The 23,989-nt window shown below is 42.5% G+C and overlaps 1 protein-coding gene across 1 annotated transcript in view; it reads right to left on the bottom strand.

The window, feature by feature from the left end:
* Nucleotides 1–23,352, bottom strand: part of ST18 (ST18 C2H2C-type zinc finger transcription factor) — a 91,066-nt gene extending 67,714 nt beyond the window's left edge. The window contains exons 1-3 of the mRNA XM_061123297.1: nucleotides 23,251–23,352; nucleotides 16,345–16,399; nucleotides 13,337–13,370 (exon numbers count right to left, since the gene is read on the bottom strand). Of these exons, the coding sequence (XP_060979280.1) occupies nucleotides 13,337–13,370; nucleotides 16,345–16,399 (89 nt within the window). The 5' untranslated portion in view covers nucleotides 23,251–23,352. The remainder of the gene's footprint in view (nucleotides 1–13,336; nucleotides 13,371–16,344; nucleotides 16,400–23,250) is intronic.
* Between the last annotated feature and the right edge of the window lie 637 nt (nucleotides 23,353–23,989).

The raw sequence follows: 23,989 nt of genomic DNA on the forward strand, positions 1-23,989 counted from the left end.
ATCCCCTGAAGAAGGAAATGGCAACGCACTCCAGTATTCCTGCCTGGGAGAATCCCAAGGACAGAGGAGCCTGGCGGGCTACAGTCTGTGGGGTCACAAAGAATAGGACACAACTGAGTGACTAACACACACACAACATGTATTTGAGTGTGGATTCGCCTGGCCCACCTTCAGCGCTTCAGACAGCACTGCTATCTGAACGTTCTGCCAACAAGAATTCTCATAGGTCTCTAAGAGACCCAGCTAGGAAGACAAAGAAAATAACTGGATACACCACTGGTATGACTTACAGCACATCCCGGCCTGATGGAGTGACAGAATAACCTCTGAAAGGCAAAGCTGAGATGCTGGTTTGAAGGTGCTACCCTGCCAAGAGGGCATGCTTTCTTTGGGGCCAGTATGCACACTTGATGACCATTATGTAGTGTCCTGCCCTCCATGGTTTGAATATTTGGGCCTGAGAGCTAACAAACAGGTGGAATTGGGAATGACTTGGTTTAGTATGATTCCTAATGACCACCTTGAAGGATCTGTACATTACTCCCCCTAAATCTATCCTCTGAGGGTCTAAAGGTCCTGGTCCCCTAAGGGAGGGCTTCCACTGGAGGACACCTGAGAGTCTGATCAAAGTTTCAGCTCTGCCTGCCTCTCAGTCACGTGGATTTCTTGGGCGGGGAGTCCAGCAGGCAGGGGAGGGTTGCAGTCCTGGCAGGAGTATGGATCCTGGCTGTCGAGAACAGCAAGGCTGCCATTAAATTTGGGGAACAGAGAAGAACACATCTGGCCCTTTAGTGACCCTCTTGGCCTCTCCTGGTTCTTTCTGGCCAGACTTGACAGCCAATCAGCTAAGCAGCAGCCAGAAACTTGAAGGTCGTGGTGACCAGGGCTCAGGTCCCTTAGGGATGAAGGTCACCAGGTAAGCCATTTAGGCAAGCAGGGATGCTAGGCAAGAAGGAGGGTGTGGATGGAGGGGTGTGTAGACAACGAGAGGGACCAACCCTGGGAGCGGCCCCCACAGCCTAGTACCCGGGAGCGTGTGCTCACCCAGCTACTCTCAACTTCTATGAAATCAGGAGACAGGCCCCTAAGGGAAAGTTAAGTCTGTGTTCACTTGAAATGGGCCTCCTGATTTCCAAGTCACAGGCCACTGCAAACACAAGTTTACTTTTACACAGACGAGCCTGGGGAGTCACTTTTCTTTCATGGAGGACAATCCCCGAGTCCACGCCCAGCTTGCTCAGCCACATGGTGGACACTCGTGCCCACACTCACATTGAGAGAGCTGTGTGAAGCACAGCACCCAGAGAAAACCTATAATTTAAGCTTCTCCTGTGATTCATGTCATCAATTCAGCAGCCACGTCGTTGCTATTTATCGATGGTTGGTTTGCTGTCATGGAACACTGATTCCATCGGCAAGGTTATTTGATAATATCAGGTTTATAAGAGCAAGGTTTTTTTTCCCATAAGGCCAGAGCTAATAGATGCTTTTTCCTCATTTAATTGGGATTAAGTTTTATGAATGATCAATTACTTGCATAATGCCCACAACAGTTTTTTCATAAAATAGTCAAGCCATTAAAAGCCACATTGTAATAATAATAATGATAACAACAACAACAATAATAAAAACTTGCTCTGAATCCTGAGTAACAGTGGAAGGAACTAAGAATACTCCCTCAACCCTCCTGCTCCCCTCGCCCCACCATGCTGGTGAACACTCTTCCCTGGGATATCATTTTGACGACACTATTAGAACACACTCCTGTGCCACCATGGGGGTCTAGAAGTTTCCATGATTGTAAAACTTAACTCCCTAATTGTCATTGTCTCTCCCAGTAACCTGGAACTGTCTAAAAGGGAACAGAGTGCTTCTTGTTCATTTCTTATCTCCTGTACATCTATAGACTTCCCAGGTGGTGCAGTGGTAAAGAACCCGCCTGTCAATGGAGGAGATGCAGGAGACAAGGGTTTGATCCCTGGCTCGGGAAGATGCCCTGGAAGAGAAAATGGCAACCCACTCCAGTATTTTCACTCCATGGAAAATTCCATGGACAGAGGAGCCTGGAGGGCTACAGTCCTTGGGGTTGCAAACAGTTGGACACAACTTGAGCATGGACGCACCAGCACCAGTGCATCTCTAAGGCCTGGGTCTTGGTATCACACTTCATAAATGTGGCCTGCAGCTGAAGTCCATCCAGATGTAAGTGTATGAAGATGAATTCATGCAAACAGGAATTGCCTTTCCCTGGGAGAGGCATCAAAACCTACCCAGTGACTGTTCAGACAATGTGGCTGCCCATTCTCCTTGGAGCAACAGGTCATTGATCCACATGGAGTTTTGCTCCTAGTTGCCCTCTCCATCAAGGAAAGCCAAAAGAGAGCTGGTTGGGGATGGGGTTAACAGGAGCAGGTGAGTCAGTAAATCCTACTTTATTCATAAAGTAAAATCACGAACTAAGGATGGGTTTGCAGCCTCTTTGTGATCGTGGGGCAGTCACTCCCAGAAACATATCAGGACCACACAAGTAAACCCCACATTTGGTGGCTTTAAATAAAGATCAGGAAGCATAAAGTACCACCTATTTTAGTACTGAATGACTAGAACACAGGCATCCTCCGTCCTCTCCTATGAACATTTACTGACTTTTTCTTTTCCCCAAGATGTGCAGACATGAACTTTCTAAGGAGCAGGCTCTGAATGGCTCTGAATATTGAGAATGACAGACAGTAAGGCTTAATTCGTTTAAAAATTTGATGTAAGAATGAAATGTTTTGGGTGCTTCCCAGGTGGTCGAGTGGCTAAGACTCCACATTCCCAATGCAGGGTCCCAGGTTTGATCCCTGGTCAGGGAACTAGATCCCACATATCAAAACTAAGACTTTACAGGCTGGAACTAAAAATCCCCCATGTTGCAGTGAAGAGCAAAGATACCGTGTGCCACAACTAAGACCTGGTACAGCCAAATTAGTTAATTAATTAAAAAATAAACGTATTAAAAACGAATGCAATGTTTTTACATTCAAAAGATAATCATAACCATATTTGGCATATTAGCAACTAACATAGTGGCTTCATGCTCTTTAAAATATAATGAATTCACTTCTTCAGATGACATTTATATACACATACTTCTGCCAGGTAGTCTTTATATTTGATTATTCTGTAGTATGAAGGAGAGTCACATCACTTTTGTCATCTAGAATGGATTTTATCAATGTTGACCTTTTTCATTATTTGCTGATTTCTTTTCCTGGTCATTCCTGGTGTGGTTTCTACTATAGATGTTTCTCAGTGTTCAAAAGAATGGTTTTCTCCATTTCAAGAGGGGTGGGTCTAGCAGAATATTGAAAGCAGACATTTGCAGCAGAAGAAAAGGTAACATGAAGAGAAGGAAAGGGAGAGAGAGGGAGAGAATGTGAGGTGGAAACGTCAGGGAAGGGAGGCTGGGAGGAAACTGTGTGTACCCATGTGTGCATGTGTGTGCACTGTGTATGTGCCCTTGTGTGTGTGAATGTGTACCTGTGTGTGTGTGTGCATTTGTGCGTGGGTGTGCCAAGGGCACAACGTCAAAGACCAGCAGAAACAGACGCCAAGAGCAACCAACATGAGGGAGAGGCTCACCCACTGACGGAAACGAAACGGACCAGGCACCCACACAAACTCAACGGCACAACTCCATCAACTAACACGGTAACGTCTGGCTTTTAACACGACTGTGACAAGAGACACTTTTAGAGCATGTGGCTCTTTTATGACTACCGTCGTAAATGCCGATTTTATTTCTTGACATTTACCTGAATGCAGATATTTGGTCCATAAATCTAGTTTCCTTTCTTAGTTCCCCGAACTAAAAAAAACCTGGAAACTTACAGATACACACAAGGCCATCGGTATGAACAAGAGTTGTCTGACATTTGGATGGCTTCCATTTATCCTTCTCCACTTCACCAAAACATATCATGAATCATTTCACAGAACTTGCTGCCGTGCAGGAGAAATATTTAAAAGGAGGTTCAAGCATTAAATAGTCAAGTGAGTGCTGAATTAGCAGGGATCATCTCCTCCGATGTATTATTAAAATTGGGTGTATGTAAATGTATGTGTCATCTCACTATATATGTGTATGTGGAAGTATATATATGCACACACACAAATCTGTGCAGTGCTTTGGCAGCCAAGTATTCCACTGAATCAGAAATAACTTGCTTTAAGAGGCTGTCCCTGATTTAGAAGCTCTCAACTAAAGACTGAGCCTGCAAGTCCACAAGTCACTTCCCATCAGAGTGAGTCTGAAGTTCAGGGAAGAGCAGATCTGACATGAAAGTGGATTGAAAGCCTGGAAGAGTTCACCAAGAAGTCACCAGCAAAGAGGGTCAGGGACACATCTGGGGTGGGGGTCCAGTGTTTACAGACTGGGGAGCTGAGGGAGAACCAGAGATGAGAGCTGAGACAGAATCAGAGAGGCAGGGGCGGTCAGGAAGGTGAGTGGGCCTGCCAGTCCTTCCTTCCTGCAAGGAACTTGGAGCCCTTGACCCCAGGAGAGACAGTGGGCTCTGTGTCTGCCTCTACCTCCAAGGACACAGACCTTTGGAGGGCTGAGGGGTCTGAACTCTCTCAGCTTTCAGGGGGTACCAGGAAGGGCAGAGCTGACTCCATGGTCACCCGGGGCATTAGGAGAGCGTTTCCCTACAACTGTGGCTGTCCTGGCCTGGAGAACATCCTGCCCCATGAGCAGCATGCCATAGAGTGGAGGCATGCACCCGACCTCAGGTGGGGACCACGTGAGCACCTTCATGGATCAGATGCTCCAGTCCTCGCCTTCCTCCAAGTATCCATCCATCCAGTAGCAGCGGTTCCACCTGCCGCCCTGTGACCCCAGGCCTCCTGTCCACAGACTCACTGGCTGATTCCTTACAAAAGATCTCAGAAGCGGGCAGTAGGCACTTATATTCTGGCTGTGATTTCTTTTCCTGACTGAAAATGACCAAAGGAAACTAAGGGAGAAAGTAACAGAACTAAGAGCACCTTGTTTTTATGTTGGATGAAATAGACTGTAGGGGAAAACATGTATTGATGGTAGAAAATAAAAGAGAAATGATTATTATAGTGAGAGTGGCCTGGTTTGTAGTCAAGGGGCTGGTGGAAGCCCTGCCAACTAAACAGTCTTGATTTTATTTATTTTTATTACTTTTTTTGGCACTTTTTATTATTTTATTACTATGGGGTCTTAACCCTTTTAAAAAGTCTTGACTTTGAAGGGACAGAAGTAAGGAAAGAATTGAAGAATTTGAAAGCAGAGAGGTTATAGGCATTATATAAAAGAGAATCAACATATTAAATAAAAATTCCTTCATACGAGTCACTAATTACATCAAGGTAAAGGTGTTTGCTTAGTCGTGTCTGACTCTTTGCGACCTCATGGACTGTGGCCCACCAGGCTTCTCTGTCCATGGGATTTCCCAGGCTAGAATACTGGAGTGAGTTGCCAATAATCCCTTCTCCAGGTCTCCAGGTCTTCCTGACCCAGGTATTGAACTTGGGTTGCCTGTGTCTTTTGAAATGGCAGGTGGATTCTTTACCACTGTACCACCTACAAAACCCACTAATTGTATTACTTATTCTCTAAATGAACATTGGTAGACAATAAGAAAAAAAAAAACTCAAGTAACATCATATACTAAAGATACAATGGTAAATAAAATAGATTTCTTGTTTTCAAAAAGTTTACAGTATATCAAAAAGAATTATGTATGATTCATTAAACTTTTGTTCAATAGTTTGCTCTTTTTTTGAAGTCTCACCAACCAAATTCTAAACTTGAAGGCAGGGGATCTGCTTTCTTCTGGATGGGTGGACAGATGGATGAATGAATAATAAAATAGCTATAATTCAAAGTAATAAGTGCTTTAAAATAGACAGGAAAAGAAGTGCTTTGGGGACACAATGGAAGAAAGTATTAGTCAGCCTGGGAGGTCATGGGGACAGCTCATGGCAGAGATGACATTAGTCATTAGCCTTAAAGAGTGACTACAAATCCCACAGGGGAAAAGATAAAGGAGAGAATGTTGCCAGGAACAGATGTAATAGAATTGAGATGGAAAGAGAATGATATAACATAAAATGAAATAAGGAGTTTTAGGGTTGGGATTTCCTGCAGAAAATAGTCTGGTGATGAGACTGGAAGAAGAACATTTGGAAGTGGATGTGACACAAAAAAAGCACTTTCTGTTTCAGGGAGGATGAAATAAGCAAGGAGAATAATCACACAAGGAAAAAAACTAAGTGAAAAGATAGAAGAGAGCTTCAAAGGCAAAGACAAGTCAGAAGACACTTCTGCATAAAGGTGGAGGTCAGTTTAGCTCTGCTTGGAGGTGGGGGACAGTTAGCGGGACCCAGAGGCCGAGACTGAAAATGCTGCACGGAGCAGCCTTAGTCAAGAAGGCAGAGGGATGTGACATTTGAACATGGCTCCGAGGTCCCACAGAGGGTCTGACCCACAGCGAGGTCCCCTGGATCCAGGGCGGCAGTTCACCCAGATTCTCCCCAACACACTCTCCTGACAAAGTCCCAGTCTGTGTTAGAGTTTCAGGAAGTCACACACGGAGAGGAAACACTGCAACTAAAGCACACACATGCTTTAGGGGTAGGGAGTGGACGTGTCAGTATGTGGGACACGTTTATCTGGGTTCACACTTCCAGGAAGAAAAACACAACAAAGTGTCAGAACTCTTATGTTTGCAAACACACACTGTAATTGAGAGGACACTTCCAGTGGGTATACTAATAGCTTACTTGAGAGATAACAGCAGAGATGAAGAACCTGCCAGTGATTCAAGTTAATCGTTCCTTCTCAGAAGATGAAGGAGAAATTAGAGATGGGATGAAATACCTCTACATTGGGTTAGAGATGTTCCATGGAACAACTGGGTGAGAAGACAGGGACTGCATCTGAATTGTGACGTGCCTGGGCAGGTTGAAAGGAACCTCAGTGCATTGGTTACCTACACATCCAGGTGACAAGGCAGTCACGTGGTCCATGGAAGCTGAAAGAGACCCTGGATTTTGTCTGAGACATAACCAAATCCTCTGAAAATACATTGTAGATGCCTGTGAAAAGTGAAAGTGTTAGTCACTCAGTCGTGTCTGACTCCTTGCAACTCAACAGACTGTGGTCCGCAGGCTCCTCTGTCCATGGGATTTCCCAGGCAAGCATACTGGAGTGGTCGCCATGCCCTCAGAGACCTCCTAAGAATGCAGGTTCACTTAGTCTGGCGTTAGCCTGAGAACCTGCACTTCTAATAAGCGCCCAGGGGTGCTCCAAGCAGGTAGGCTCTGGGTGACACCTGGTCCCCGAGTAGGAGTGGACCTCTCCCTCCTCAATGTCACCCACAGGGATGTTATCATATAATCCCCTGGTTTATTATACCAATGTGCTAACTGGGGCAACACTGGTGCAGAGGAAGTGCTGAATGAACACCACGGAAGGGAATAGCCTTTCCTCAATCAAGAGTAGCAAACTGTGCTGTGTAAAAAGGTTTGTGTATCCAGGTGGCGCTAGTGGTAAAGAAACTGCCTGCCAATGCAGGAGAGGCAAGAGACGCGGGTTCACTCCCTGGGTTGAGATCTCCTGGAGAAGGAAATGGCAGCCTACGCCAGCATTCTTGCCTGGAATATCCCATGGGCAGAGGAGCCTGGGGGCTACAGTCCATGGGGTCATAGAGTCGGACACAACTGAAGCAAGCAAGCACCAAAGAAAGAAGAGCTAAGTGGATAAACAGTGATCTCTGTGGTTGAGTTCTGCAAACCTAAAGCCTCGGCGGGCGTGTCTTCATGTGTGGCCCACAAGGGTGGCCTGCATCATGGTTTTAGAAAAGGTCTGGTTTCTGGAGATGTTCACGCCGTACGTCCTAGAACCGTTGGCTGAACTGTACCACCCATATCCTTGTGATAACATTGGAACATGGAAAGAAAAGGTAGAGAAAAGAAAGCACATTGGCTTTTTCTTATTTTTTCTGAGAAACTTTACTCGGAATATTTAGGTATAAGCCCCATGGTGTTTTTCCCAAAATGCAGGCTTTATGCTGAAAAATAGAACATACACAACCAAGCTGGGGAGCACCCGCCCCATGCAATCGCCATGTTATAGCTGCAAACTGGAAAGCACAGCTCTTCAGTCTCTCAGCTCCGCGTGCTGTGTTGGCCCCATTCTAAATGCCCGTCCTTGGCCTCAGACCAACGGCAAAAACAACACACACCTCAGGATCTGTAAAATCCGCCTCAGAAGGACAAGGCCCACGACAGTTCATCACCTGGGAGACAGTGTTTTGAAAGGAAAACAACTAGAATGAACAGAGATTTGTAGGAACTCCAGGTATTTTAACACAGACTTAAAAATCACATAACTCATTCATGGAATACAAAAATCCAGAAGGAAGGACAGTGATCTCTAATCAGCAGTGCTGTGAATCAAGAAAACATGCTAGGCTTGGTTTGTAGGTCTGATACAGTCCACCTTGATTTATTCATCTATTGATGAGGTATAAGTAAATATTCCCCCAAATGTGGATGCTAAGATGGGATCTCAACATGCCAGTGCAGGTTCATCACTTGTAACAAAGATATCACCTGGTGGGGGTGCTGATGGTAGGGGAGGTTGTGGGGGTCTATGTGGCATTCTCCACCTTCTGCTCAGTTTTGCTGTGAATATAAAACTGCTCTAAAAAGTAAAGACTATTGGGGGAACAAAGGAATGCTAGGGTCTGCAGTAACAGGGCAATACAGTGACTACACTGTGTCCGGTGAGACATGGAGTACACTCTGGGCCGCAGACAGGCCCACAGTTCTGACTCTGGTCCAGTCTCTCTCAGTCCAAGACCTCGCGGGAATAAAGCACTCACTTCCCCCAACCCAGATTGTCAGTTAAACCTCGACAATGTCACTTGAAATCAACACTGAATATTCATTGGAAGGAATGGTGCTGAACGTGAAGCTCCAATACTTTGGCCACCTGATGTTAAGAGCCAACTCATTAGAAAAGACCCTGATGCTGGGAAAGATTGAAGACAAAAGGAGAAGGAGGTGGCAGAGGATGAGATGGTTGGATAGCATCACTCAATGGACATGTGTTTGAGCAAACTCCAGGAGATTGTGAAGGACAGGGATGCCTGGCTTGCTGCAGTCCATGGGGTCACAAAGAGTCAGACACGATTTAGTGACCGAACAAAGTAAAAAGAGACAACTAAGTTAAAATTTTATTACAAAACTTCAGCTAACTGGGAGGCAGCAATAAGACCATGAAAGGACAGTGGGATTTACCTCTAATATAATTAAGAGCCTTGAATTCACTTGTGCCTCTAAGGAGTCACATAGAAAAGCCATTTCAGAGGCTGGAATATATTTTCCTAATGAGAGAAGAGGGGCTGGACTGGTGTAAAACACTTTACCGACGCAGGACACAATTACCGATATTAGCAGATGCAATTGCAGGAGGATCAGATTAAGGATAACAGTAATAAAAGAAAAGAGCACAGAAAATCCAACAGTCATGATTTAGCGGACGTGTGAGAGCCCCCTCAGCACCACATGTAACCTGAATTCTGCTGGAGGAAAAGCTGGAAATGCTAATAAGACACATGATTAAAGGTGGGTCTGGGGTTATAAATTGCTTTTTTAATGGTGAGGATAGTAGCTGACATAGAGGATCATAAGAAGATGAGAATGTCAGTATCAATTTTTATTAGTGTCAGGAACAATATGCAATATATTTAAATCAGCTTCATTTGTATTAGTGTTTTTGTAAGTAGTAGCTGTAGAAGCAATAACACGTCCAATGCATTCTGAAAGAAAGAACTAAATAAAGTTGCCAAGGTTCTCTGAAAAAGAGCCACAAGTTTTACACTGGGGAAAATCAGCCACATTTCCTTAGATACTCAGAATTCAGGGGCAACAAATTCTGGGTTCTGGACCAGAACAAAGCTGCAGAATCAGTCAGAGGAACAGCTGTAACAAATGGATAAAGTTGGACAAAATTAAAAAGAGACCAAAACTATAATTTTCCATACGAATCGGACTTTTTTTCAAGGTCTATATAGAACGGCAATTAGGGTTCATACCTGGATTAACCTGAGCCATTTAAGAAACAGCTTGAGACCTATTTAGCCTGAGCATGATCAGGCTGTTGAAAATAAGTAATTATCAAATTAACAATAATCAGTAATTTTTATAAACTCATTCTCAGTAAAGAAAAAAATAGGTGAATTCATTTTGCTTATGAATTTTCCAGCAATTACCACAAGCTTTCTGAATTGATTAATTAATTTAATGACAAGTTAGGTAAAATTGAATATCTGACAAACATTTTTTAGAGAATTAGGAGACTGGGAAATGTTATCTTCAATTCAAGTATATTCTTTTCTGAATTTCAGAAAACTAGACTTTGAAATGCAAGTTCGATCCCTGGGTCAGGAGGATCCCCTGGAGAAGGGAATGACAACCCACTCCAGTATTCTTGCCTGGAGAATCCCATGAATAGAGGAGCCTGGCAAGTTACAGTCCATGGGATCACAAAGAGCTGGACACAACTGAGCAACCGAACACCAACAGGCTTTGAAAAATAAATTGTAAGGGTTAAACTACAAAATTGTAACAATCCAGATTCTGAGGACATGGATGGCAGACTTTCTTCTTGATTCATATTCTGGACAATCAGCATTAACTGCACAGGAGAGAGCATGCAGCCAGGGTGAGGAGCTGGCCTGAGTCCGAAGTCTGAATTCCTTACTAGTTGTTTAATCTTAGGCTATTTATGTAAACTATTTATGTTCACTTTCTTCATCGGAAAATTGGAAAAATAATAGTTTCTACCTTGTAAGGTTCTTGAAGAATTGATGAGACAAACTGCTCCAGGACACTCAGGACTCTCTGACTCTCAATAAATATTAGTTTGACTGTAATTATTGATGTTAATAAATATTAACATATTTAAATATCGCTTAAATAGCAATCCCTATTTCTCCATTAGTTAAGTTCAATTCAGTCACTCAGTCGTGTCTGACTCTTTGCGACCCCATGGACTGCAGCACACCAGGCTTGCCTGTCTATCACCAACTCCCAGAGCTTGCTCAAACTCATATCCATCAAGTCAGTGATGCCATCCAACCATCTCGTCCTCTGTTGTCCCCTTCTCCTGCCTTCAGTGTTTCCCAGCATCAGGGTCTTTTCCAATGAGGTTATTTAAACAATGCTGCTTCCCTCACAAAGTTGTTTCTCTCTGCTAAAGTTTTCTTTTTTCTCTATGAATTTTAGGTCAAACACAAAATATATTCATTTCTTCAAAATTTTCCTTTGCTTTTCACATTATTCTTCAAGACTCAAAAGGCCTTCCCTGCCTCTGAGTAGTTCTACTCCCTACAAAGAACCCTACTGGAAAACACACTTAGCTCTTCAGCTGTGAGACCTCCAAGGAGCCCCCCTGGGAGGGCATGTATCTCAGACCCCTGAATCCTTGAGCACTGTCAACTTCTCTCCTCTACTCCTCAGAGACATCATCTCCAAACAAAAAAGAATTGTCAACAAGAAAAGATGCAAAAGCAAGAATTTAAGGGAGCCAGATACTTCAGCCATTTAATCCTGTCCCTATGTGTGGGTGTATTCTGGGCTCTACTTTTATAAAAGCAGTTTAAAATGCAAAATTCTCAATGACAACATCCATGTAGAAAGGGCCATGGCTTTCCTACAAACACATTTCCACAGAGAAAAGCACCAGCATGAAGGCTTGTACCCAGTTCTGACAGATCCCGTCCCACTCAATTGATGAATGGACTGAAGGTGCTCCTTTAGGAAGTCACAGAGCACAACTGCCTGGAAAAATGACTATGTAAACTGTCAATGCATACACTGTAAATTTCCAGGTGTACCAGACACTGTTACACATTCACACACCATTACAGGTCCAGACACTGTTGCCTGTACTCATTTTCACACACTTCCCCCAACGAACACGTATACTATCGCTGTTTTCAGAAAGACGGATTAGACCCTGAGCTTGGGACTTCCTGGGTTTGCACACCTAGAAAAGAGACAAGGGGTTCCTCTTGCTTGACAGATTTTGTTAAAAAATAGCACCAGGACAGAAAACATATCAGCAGCATATGTTTCTTTTTAAATATGCACTTCAAAACAAAACAAAGCTAGACCTTGCAAAGACTCAATGAAAGAAAACCTATGTATTGGAGTTTATTCTGCAAAAACTAGTCCACTGGAATTTCCAGAGCATTGCCTGAGGTCCATATCACAGTCTCTATGCCTGAAGTGCTTAGATCCACCCCAAATTCCATGTCACGTTACCTTCAAATACCTACAGTCAAAAATTCACATGATTATTTGATAATCTTTTTTTAAATTTTTTAAATTGAAGTATGCTGATTCACAAGGTTGTGTTAGTTTTTGGTACACAGCACAGTGATTCAGCTACACATATATCATATATAATTTCTTTTTCATATTCTTTTCCATTAGAGGTTATTACAAAATATTGAGTATAGCTTCCTGTGCTATACAGTAGGATCTTGTTTATTGATTTGATATATAGTAGTGTGTCTGCGTTAATCCCAAACTCCTAATTTATCCCCCTCTTCCTTTTTGTAAGGATAACTTCGTTTTCTATGTCTTGTGAGTCTACTTTTGTTTTGTAAATAAGTTCATTTTTATTAGCCAAGACATGGAAGCAACATAAGCGATCATCAGCAGATGAATGGGTAAAGAAGATGTGGTACATGTGTACAATGGAATATTCCTCAGTCTTTAAAAGGAATGAAGGAATATCCCTTGTAGCAACGTTGGTGGACCCAGGGATTATCAAACTAAGTAAAACAAGCCTGACAAAGAAAGACATATCATGTGATACCACTTACACGTGGAATCTAAAAAAGAATTATCTGATTATTAAGGAGAAACATGGAGCACTCTGGACTGGGCTTATTCTTCAGTCAGGGTCTCAGATGACCTCAGTTCTCTGTTTCCATCAGCACGAAAACAAACCACAAGCAGGGTATGTACACAGAGACAGCACACCCTATGAGCAGAAAGTGGGAAACCACTCACGTTACAGAAGAACGGTGTCTTGCTATCAAAACATAATCTTGGGTTGTTTTAGATGAACCGTCAGGAGTTTCTCCCCTCCTTTGTCTCTTTGTGGTAGAGACAAAGGTACAGGAAATAGGCCCATTGGCTTAGTGCTCACAGTAAAATGAGGATCTGCGGCTTAAAAAGTACAAAACATTCTAATAATTAAAGCCAGTCAATCTTAGAAAAAGTAAAGTAGGGCAACTCTTACCTCAGCTCCTGGATTAGAGAATCCATTGGTGCTACTGACAAAAAGAAAGACAGAAAAGGAAAATCAGTGTATAATTTCGAAAACTGTATGAGAGAAACCTTTCACCTCCTCGGGATGACAACCAGTGCGTAGTTAGTGCAGTACATGCGTGCTAAGTCACTTTAGTATTGTCTGACTCTTTTCAACCCCATGGACTATAATCCACCAGGTTCATCTCTCCATGGGATTCTCTAGACAAGAATATTGGAGTGGGTTACCAGACCCTCCTCCAACCCAGGGATCAAACCCAAGTCTCCTACATCTCCTGCATTGGTAGATGTGTTCTAGCGCCACTTGGGAAGCCCTGGTTAGTGCAGACCCAACAGTTTCCCTCTGGGCTGATTCATCTTTCCAGTTCTGGTTCTTTGGATACAAGAAGACAGGTGATCACGGCCCAGACATATAGTTCTGGATTAGGCCTCCAGTGACCCTGGGACTTCGCAGTCATGGATCAACTTCCAAACACCTGTCTCTAGAACCTCACTGAAAAAGTACAGGAGCACAGAGGACAAACTATTTTTTATTTTATTTAAGTTTTTTTTTAATGTGGACCAATTTTTTAAGTCTATTAAATTTGTTACACTATTGCTTCTGCTTTATGTTTTGGTTTTTTGGCTGCAAGGTACGTGAGATCTTAGCTCCCCGACCAGGGATTGAACCTACACCTCTGCATTGGAAGGTGAAGTCTTAACCATTGGACTGTGAGGGAAGTCCCTGAACTACTTTTTAAATCAATTTTATTGTCTCTAGGAAAATTTTCAAAAGAATCTTGTTTGCATTTTATTTATATTCTACAAGCATTTAAATAGAATGGACAATATTTTATTAATAAATGTCCTAAGATTCTATTCCATAAATTTTATTCCTGGAGAAAGAAGAGAAGTTTGAGTCATGTTAATTTCAACCTCCAATTAAAAATAAGACACTTATAGAAAGAAGAGCTTTGACTTTTCTGAAGACTTATGGACAGAGTGAGAGGGGAGGAGAGGGTGAGATGTATGGAGAGAGTAACATGGAAACTTATATTACCAAATGTAAAATAGACAGCCAATGGGAACGCTGTACAGCTCAGGGAACTCAAACAGGGACTCTGTATCAACCTAGAGGGGTGGGATGGGGAGGAGATGGGAGGGGATGAAAGAGGAGGGGACATATGTCCACCTGTGGCTGGTTCATGTTGATGTTTGACAGAAAACAACAAAATTATGCAAAGCAATTATCCTTCAATTAAAAAATAAATACATTTGTAAAAGAAATCAGTTCGAGAAAAAAAGAAATGATGGGAACTAAAGAAGTTCATGTTTATAAATACCTGCCTACCACAGAATAAGCAGCATATTGAGAGAGACAACAGGTGGTTTTAAAGATGACTCATGCTACATGAGAAACAGTTGTTTCATTTCTCCAACAACATTTTGGCTCTGTTTAAGAGTGCTTATGTATGTGCCAAAAGGATTCAAAGTCCAAAAAGGAATGGCAAATTAAAATGCATTTGAAGTATGAGAGAGTTGTATGCGTTCAGAAGTCAGAACAAGAGATTCGAATGATCCAAATAGTTTCTAGAATATTAATATTTATGGCAGATGTGAGCCTATCCTAAATAGTGCTAGGATATTATCACTAAACTCTTATTCCATGGAGAACTTTGCTGCCTAAAACTTTGATGTTTCCAAAATTGCATTCCAAATATTAGGGACTGTAGCCCATCAGGCTCCTCTGTCCATGGGATTTCCCAGGCTGGAGTGGGTTGCCATTTCCCTCTACAGGAGATCTTCCCGACCCAGGGATCAAACCTGTATGTCCTGCCTTGCAGGCAGGTTCTTTACCACTGAGCCAGCAGGGAAGCTGTTCCAAATAATAGGACATATGATGTAATTACTTTTAAAGTAACTTTAAACAGAATACTGTACAACTTCAGTTTGGGTAGAGAAAATTTCCATATCTTGGACCAAATGCAAATGCATGATTCTGCATTTTGGTTATCATGCCTAATGATAATCAGGGTTCTATTTTAACTGAAAAAAAAAAAATCAACCTGGAATTTTAAAAAATGGGTGATTCCATACTTCACTGAAATGGGGATTACGTACCTTGACTACACAACACAAACACTGCTAACAAAAGCATTGAATTTGATTAGATGCTTTCAACTGTAAATCTCAAAATGCTTCCAAACGACTGCGTGATCACTCCCCAACCCAACCCTTCCTCCACCAGGAGGCCGACCTGAGGAGGGTCAGGCTGGGAACAGCCACCCGGTTCCCTCCAGAGGCCAGGCCGAATCTTCCGTTTAGAATGGAGGGTCACACAAATATAGCTAATTATAATAAAAGTTATTTTCCTTAAGGGGTATTATTACCAGTCAATCCTGTTTTCCAGATGTTTCGATCATCAAGGGCCTGTTTATATTTCAATATTACATTACCATCTGTTGGTTACAAAAAGAGAGGGTAACCGGCAAGTTAAACCTTTCAGACATGACTTTGCAGAGCTGCCGAAAATCCCCGGCGGGGACAGTCCAAAACCAAACATCATCATTTTACTTGCGTGAAGTTTAGATTGGGAGCCACTAAACCAGATAACATAAAAATCAAAACCCACTTTGGCAATAAATGAACGGTTTGGACTTCTCCCTTGGGTGTTAAAGGTCACATTGATAATTTGAGGTCTCCATGAAGCCTTCTTCCCTCACTGACCCTTATACTGTTTTGCAGGATGTTTAAATCTACTCATGGTTGCATTTCATAAACATTAGCATCCTACATTATTTGGCCTTTTCTGGGTCCTTTAACTCCTGGTTCATATTCTTTAGCCTCTTAGGGCCATGATGCAGCGTCCTGGCTTGATTTAAAAACGGGAACCCTGAGGAAGTTGTGATCCTCCTGACTACACATCGGGGACCAAGCATGGGACGCCCACACTTCACGGTGTGCTGGGCACGGGGTCACAGAATCTGCATGTTAACTCACCCTTGGTTCCTTTTGCACGGGTACGAAGCGTTTTATCTTCAGCCTCTGCATCCATCTGTAACATGAACACAAAGTCCTGGGTCATTCCTTTGACATTGACTGTAAACACAGGTCACCAGAAGTTCTGAAGGTCATTATGAAGAGCAGAGGAGTTTCCCCACTCCCGAGCAGCATCTGACTCTGCGGAGACAGAACTGTGACTGCTCTCACAGCCCGCAAGTTCTGGAACACTTCTATAGATGCTGATACCAGAGGGAGTGGGCAAGAGAGCAGATGTTCTTGTCTGCAAGTGCTCACTGGTGACTCAGACACTTTGGGCATCATGAAGATGGAAGGAAGAAAGGTCTGATTACCAGTGGTTGTGAAAGAGACCAAACCTTAAATACCAAACCAAAATGCTCCAGACTAAGTTATTCAACCAGATTCGCTTGTATTTCTAGACCCTTTTGGATACAGGCCTCTTTCTAAAGAACCTGCCTACCAACGCAGGAGACACAAGAGATGTGGGTTCTATCCCTAGGTTGGGAAGACCCCCTGGAGGAGGGAACGGCTAACTCATTCCAGTATGTCTTGCCTGGAAAATCCTATGCATAGAGGAGACTGGCAGGCTACAGCCCATAGGAGTTGGACACAACTGAGCACACACGCATGACCAGCTTCAGATACAGGCCTGTTTCTAAGTTAGGGAAAAAAATTCCCAGTGTAAGAAACCAAAGTAACACAAAACCTCGAAATGCCCTTATTGTAAAATACCACTGGAAATGTTGATGACATTTACTCTAGTAATTCCAGAATAGAGGTGAATTATAATCATCCACATCTATAAGGAGAGAGAACTTTGAGTGTTGTTTCTGTCAGCATCAAATTCCCTAAAACATCATTACTAATGATCTTAAATATAACCAACTGAATTATCAAAAGGGTGCCAAGCTTTAAAAAGTCTGCTGTTTTTGTCCACATGGAGATAGATTCTGACCTGATTACCTCCAACCATTTCACTAAGATCTTTTAAGCATCTCCGTTTAATTCATGTTTGCACTTTATCAGAAGGAATTCTTAAACAGAAAGTTGTTTTGCTTGTTGAAAATCAGAGGCAGGCAGAGGTGCTCTCCACGGCTACCATCCTTAAACCCTGACACAGGCAGGGATGCGGTGTGCCTGCAATGAGGATGGGAGACGCATCTCTGCTCTCCGAGGCTGAGTTGTGATGGAAAGCGCTGACCTGCCATAGACTTATAATAGGGGAGCAGGTGTGGCAATGATGGACTTTAATTTCCTTTAATAAACCTTTTATGTGCCACACTTTTACTGCCATTCGACGCTCTCCAAGGTCCTGCACATAATAGGTTCATTACTTTTGATTACTATAGTCTATTGAGACAAACAACTCCAGAACACACTATATATTATGTTCAGTTAAACCAATATAGACTATTTATCCATTGTGCATTTTTTCACCTGCAACACTACAGACAAAATTAACGACAGCCCTCGTAAGCTAAAACTATTAAAACCACCAGCACCCTTTTGTCATCATTTTATAATAAACACCACACCAATCACTGAACTGTTTTGCAAATTAGCCAACAAAAAGTGTCCGCTGCTTTTTCGAGAAGCCGTGGCTTTAGCTTACATAAAAACAGTCCATTGTTATAACTATTTTAAAACTACATGATATGAGAAGACAACAAGAAAACAGAGGTTGTTTTTTTTTTTTTTTTTTCTCCTATAGCTGTCCCTTCTTTTAAAACCACGCGGATTTATGACAGATGTGACACTGTCTGGGATTAAAGTGGCTTGGTTTACACAGGATGGTGAGCCCTGTGTTGTGAAATCCTCCTCTGTGAGTGTCCCTGCTGCATATAAAGTGGATCAACTCGTGCAAACCCCTCTCCCTGCGTGTTAATCGAGTCACTTGATTATAACAAGAGAGATCAGCAGCTTAAGGGTTAAAATGGTGAAAACCATCCATTTTGCTTCTGCTGCTCACCAGGGCGGGGCGGGAGTTGGGGGTGGGCGGTGAGAATCCCCTCAACGTGAATCTTAAGGTTATCCTGCACATAGGCGCTCTTAGCCTCCAACCACTCTGAACATCGCCCATTCAAACACAAGTGAAGGCTGGACTCCACAGATTTCTTTGCGAAAACTGAAACACTGTGTGAAGAGGAGTGTCAGAGGCACATATAAAAGTTTCAGAAACCTGCTTCAACGTAACCTTCTCTCTAACAGCTTCAAGACTGATGCTGTTTCACAATCCAGCTGTCTGAGCACCTGACGGGTCTGCCCTCACCCCGAGCAGCCGCCTCCCTGTCACAGTCCTGGGAAGCGAGGCATAAATATTCATGGGCCCTGGCTTGAGGGTGCCTGGAGTGCCAGCCTCAGGACGGCATTTTGTGATGCTATTGTCCTCTGGTTGGATAATAGGATCATACTGGAGCACATACATCCCATTCAAGCTTTGTAAGAACTGGTAACTCATCCACAAAGCTCAGCGTTCACCGTAACATGTGGGCCAAGTGATGGGTGTGGGAGGGATCAAGGCCCCCACATACAATTCACCCATTTCAGCTCTCCCTCCTTGCACACCTGAAGGACAGTTCCTAAGTTCAGGGTTTAGTCACATCTTGCAGCAACTTGGGGATAAGGATATATGACATCTTGGGCCTTTCTTTTGGGGCAAGAAGTTTTAACATTCATGAGAAAGCTTGATCTCCTGGGAGACCTCAGCTTGAAAATAAGCCCTTGTTCACAAAAACCTTACACCTGGGAGCAGAAACCTCTAAGCATTCTTCCTATGGATTATGTTCATGAACTTCAATAAACTGTTGATGGGTAGACTTAATTTTTGTAAAATGGAACCTTGGATTCAGTGGGCACCACATTTCAGGGATGGTTCCTTCACAGGAAGGAGGCCTTACCTCATTACTGGTGCTCAGACATGAGGGGTGTGCAAGGCAGAGGGGACCAGCTTCCTGGTCAAGTTCTCCTGGTTATAGAAGCAGCCACCACTGTAACCAACATGGGCTGCTCCACTTCTTATGGAGAACATTATGTTTTGTTTTTTTTTCTCTATTGGAAAAGGAGGCTTGATCAACTTTACTGCCTATGCCCCAAATGCTATGAACAAGCCTGCAACTGACTTTGTAAAACTTAATGAAGCATTTCTTCCTCAAAACAGAGCTTTGATTTTCCAAAAAGCTGTCCTTCTCCCCATTTCTTAGGGCCTTTATCTACATCCCATTGTTTATGGATGGGAATAAGACATTTTCTGAGACTCTTACCATGGGTTCCTCTTGGCTATAGCAATCAACTCAATCGAGATAAAACAGTAAAGGCAAATTTTGCCACTCTTATTTTTCCTGAAACTACTGAGAAAAGTTTTATTAACCTATAACTATGGATATATTACATATAACATTTATGCTGAAAGGAAAAAAAAGGGGTTGGTGCTTGTTATCTATTTCATAATGAAGTCATGAAAAAAAATTTTAAGGAGCTTCTCCCCCAATTCTCTGGGGAGAGGAATTAATACAAGGACAAATGGCAAGAGGGAAAGAAATTTATAAAATAAAGGAAGCAAAGAAACAAACTTCGAGGAAGGCTATGCCAACCAACAACAGAGATAAGCAGAGAGGCAGTGAAGAAGAAAGATGACTATGAAATACATTTTCACTACTTACTTGAAATTTGGAAAACTTTCATGTAACATCTTCATGGGATTTTCAAAGCTATGTACAGGTGTCCCTAGTGACATAAACTTGATCACCTTCTAGTGACATGAACTTGACCACCTTCTCCTCCCGGCACTTAGTTACATCAGGGACTATCAGGGGATCTTCCTTCTGCATCACTCCACAGCACCAACCAGGGCTTGGTGGGGTTCGGTTGTGTCCAACTCTTTGCAGCCTTATGGACTGAAGCCCGCCAGTCTCCTCTGTCCATGGGATTCTCCAGACAAGAATACTGGAGTGGGTTACCATGCCTGCCTCCAGAGAAGCTTCCTGACCCAGGAATCGAACCTGGGTCTCCTGCATTGCAGGCAGAGTCTTTACCATCTGAGCCACCAGGGACCCCTGGAATTGATAATTTGTGGAAGGGAGAGATTCAAGGAGCAGGACACCAGATTGATAAACTCAGTTTTGCTTCCATCACACATGCAAATGACTGGTATGTGAGGAGATTTAGTTCCCTTTGATTTTATTTTTCACGTAAAACTCTATTTTGATCAGTGGTTAAACAAAATTATTTGTCCACAAAAACAACCTCCAAGTAAATATTTAATCACTTCTTAAGATTTGGGTAAAACAAATCTCTTGGTAATCTTTAAGCTTTATTTCTCCTGAATTCTATCCACTGACATCCTCAATATAGATTTATAAGTAGTCTCGAATTTCTTAATATTAGTAGAAAAGCCATGGTGATAACATTTTGAGGACACTCTCAAAATCCTTATACAATTAATTGTAACCTTGTCTGAAAGTGAAAATGTTAGTCGCATAATCGTCTCCGACTCTTTTCGACCCCATGGACTGTAGCCCCTCAGGCTCCTCTGTCCATGGGATTCTCTGGCTAAGAATGCTGGAGTGGGTTGCCATTTCCTCCTCCAGGGGATCTTCCCGACCCAGGGATCAAATCAGGTCTTCTGTGTGGCAGGCAGATTTTTTACCATCTAAGCCACCAGGGAAGCCCTGTCTAGTTACATATAAATTCACTCCTGTAGCTACTTTTAATCTGTGAAGTCTTTCACATACATTTGACTTACAAGAAGTCCCACTTTAAAGAAGATTTCATAGTGTTCCTCTCCCGGGGGTTGTAAACCAACAAAGCAGTTCTGTCTGTTATGTCACGTGACTCTTCCATTCCTGAGAAGCTCACAGTGATGGCGAGAGGAACTTAGTCCCAAGCCTGCCGAGAGGAGGTCCAGGGGTCCTCCCCACCAGGAGCCCCCCATCCTCAGCGGATGCTTCCTTTACAAAAGTCAGGTTTTTTTAATCACAAAAAGAAACTCAGGAAGTTGGAAAAGGCTAACCCCAGAAAATGGAACAGCTAAATGGTGTCTGTACCTTGGGACAAAACTTGGCCAGATCGAAGAACAAAGAACCCTACACTGAGTGCCCTTCCTTTTGATGATTCTGGCATCATTTTGTTTTTAACAGAGCTTTGAATCGACTGAAAATGGCAGCAAAAGATGCTTCCCTGTGGTACAAGGAAAAGATGGGGGAAATGAGCTATGATCCTAAAAGCACAGTTGACTCATTGAGAAGGAGACCAAGAGTGAATGACCAAGTATATTTTTCCTCTGTTCTTACCCTCCTTTTATTTTCCTGGTTCTCTTTTCAAACATTTACTTATTTCTCAAGGAGAGTAATTCAGAAAATAAACGTTAAGGACTTCTCTGGTGGTCCTGCGGTTAAGACTCCATGCCTCCAATGCTGTGGGCACGGGTTCAGCCCCTGGTCAGGAAAGTTCCATACACCATGTGGTGCAGCCAAACATAATAATAATTTGTTTTTTTTTTAAATTTTTTTAATTTGCTTTTTAAAAAAGAAAGTAAACTTAAAAACATCTAAAGGGATAAAATCAGGAAGTTTGACAGCATCCTTGATGCCATATTAGTAATTTTCTGAAACTTTTTTGAATCCTTTCTCCTAAATGAAATGGAAAATTTTCCAAATCTTTTAGTTAGGGCATAGGATCCCTGATTTCAACTCTCTGTTCCTGTCCAGCTCTATCTGTACTGCTTTGGATTCTGCATAAAAAACTGAAGAACCAGACAATGGCATCCTGCACGTTGGTGATCCATCCCATGTCCCCTCACCCCTGATGGGGAAGCAGGTTTGGTCTTCTCAGACCAAGCACAGCTGTCTGGGGAGAGCTCTTCCTGAGGCTGAGAGCATGCACACCCCTACAGAAGAGCTGCCTTTGAAAGGGAATTTCTAGAGTCAAATGGAAGAAACCTCGGGCCTGTGAAAGCTTGGGTGGCTTTAAGAGGAGGCTGATGTGTTTGGAGTCTCACTTTTGATTTCTGAGTTGCTGCTGCTCCTGTGTGCCGACTAACCCTCTAACTTTGCACAACTGGCAACGTGACCATGAACCAAAGCCATATGTCTGTGTCCTTTTGCCAAACGACTCCAGCAAATAGTTCTATCATTCCCTTAGGTGGACGCCGGGTGCCAAGGATTTCTATTAGTCTCTGTACCGCGGCCTCCGAGTCACAGTTTTGTGACCTAAGGGGGCAATCGCCAGCTTTGTGTTTTCATAGACTTAAAAATACTTTTAATATGCTCTGATTAAAGAGAACTCAGTGAAAGTAACATCCTGAAACCATCTGAAAAAAATTTTTTTCTTGCTGATAATTTGAGATGCATGTGTTGAAAAATGCATAAATGTTAGAAAACAAGCTTCTTCATAGAGGGGTAAGCCATTTTAAACAGATTTTTCCCAAGGATGTCCCAGTTCCTTACTTTTCAGTGTTTGTAGGAATTAACTGCAGAAATCAGCTACAATGCTTTTAAAAATATGCTTTAAAAGATCTCACTTATTTACTCTTGATCCTTAAGTAAACTAATTTCTAATACAAATGAATTCAAATTGGAATTTTAAAACAATTTTAATGCTGAGTCTCTCTCTAAGGGCAAACATGTGCAAACAAATAACACATACTAATCAATATGCAAAAGGGCTTGTAGGCTCAGAGAACTTCACCTGTTTAATATTTTAAAACAGTAAAGTGATCACGCTTCTGACAAAAAAATCACAATCCTAAATCGGGCATTAACAATATATTTTTGTGAAAGTAAATCAACAGAGATAAAGCAATGTCATAGGGGAGAGTCTTTATAAACGCTTCAATCAGATCCATTTTATTTCAACATATTCTGCTTTTTAACAAAAATGTTTCCTTACCTCTTTCTCCAGGTAACTTGTACGCTGACTCGGTGAGCCCCCCTCCGTCAGAATGAATGAACACCTATGTTCACTTTAGTGAGAAATCTTGCAATTCATTCTATTAAGATAAAAAATAAAAGAAAGAAGGTATGTAAGGTAGGGCAAAAAAACAGAAGAGCAAACTAACCAGTGATGTGAACAGTAAACAATTACCTATAATTCCAAAGGACTATGCTATAAACAGAATGAAAATGTCATACTATTTAATAATATATCAATGGGGAAAAGATGTTTACCTTTATCCTGCCTGTCTGTGTTAGTTGCTCAGTCACGGCTGACTCTTTCTGACCCCATGGATTGTAGCCCACCAGGCTCCTCTGTCCTTGGATTCTCCAGGCAAGAACACTGGAGTGGGTTGCCATTCCCTTCTCCAGGGGATCTTTCTGACCCAGGGAGCGAACCCAGGTCCTCTGTATTGCAGGCAGATTCTTTACCCCCTTTACCTTTATTAAGGTAAGCCAAATCAATTTTTGTTTTTCTTACCAAACTAGATATATAGATAAGATATAGATTAAGAAGGGCATGGCAACCCACTCCAATATTCTTGTCTGGAGAATCCCCATGGACAGAGGAGCCTGACAGGCTGCAGTCCATGGGGTCACGAAGAGTTGGACACGACTGAGCGACTAAGTATGCATATAGATATAGATATAGATAAAATGTCTGCCGTTTACTAGGAAAATTGTATAATAGGGAT

This window comes from Dama dama, chromosome 21 (genome assembly GCF_033118175.1).
Source record: "Dama dama isolate Ldn47 chromosome 21, ASM3311817v1, whole genome shotgun sequence".
Taxonomy (NCBI): domain Eukaryota; kingdom Metazoa; phylum Chordata; class Mammalia; order Artiodactyla; family Cervidae; genus Dama; species Dama dama.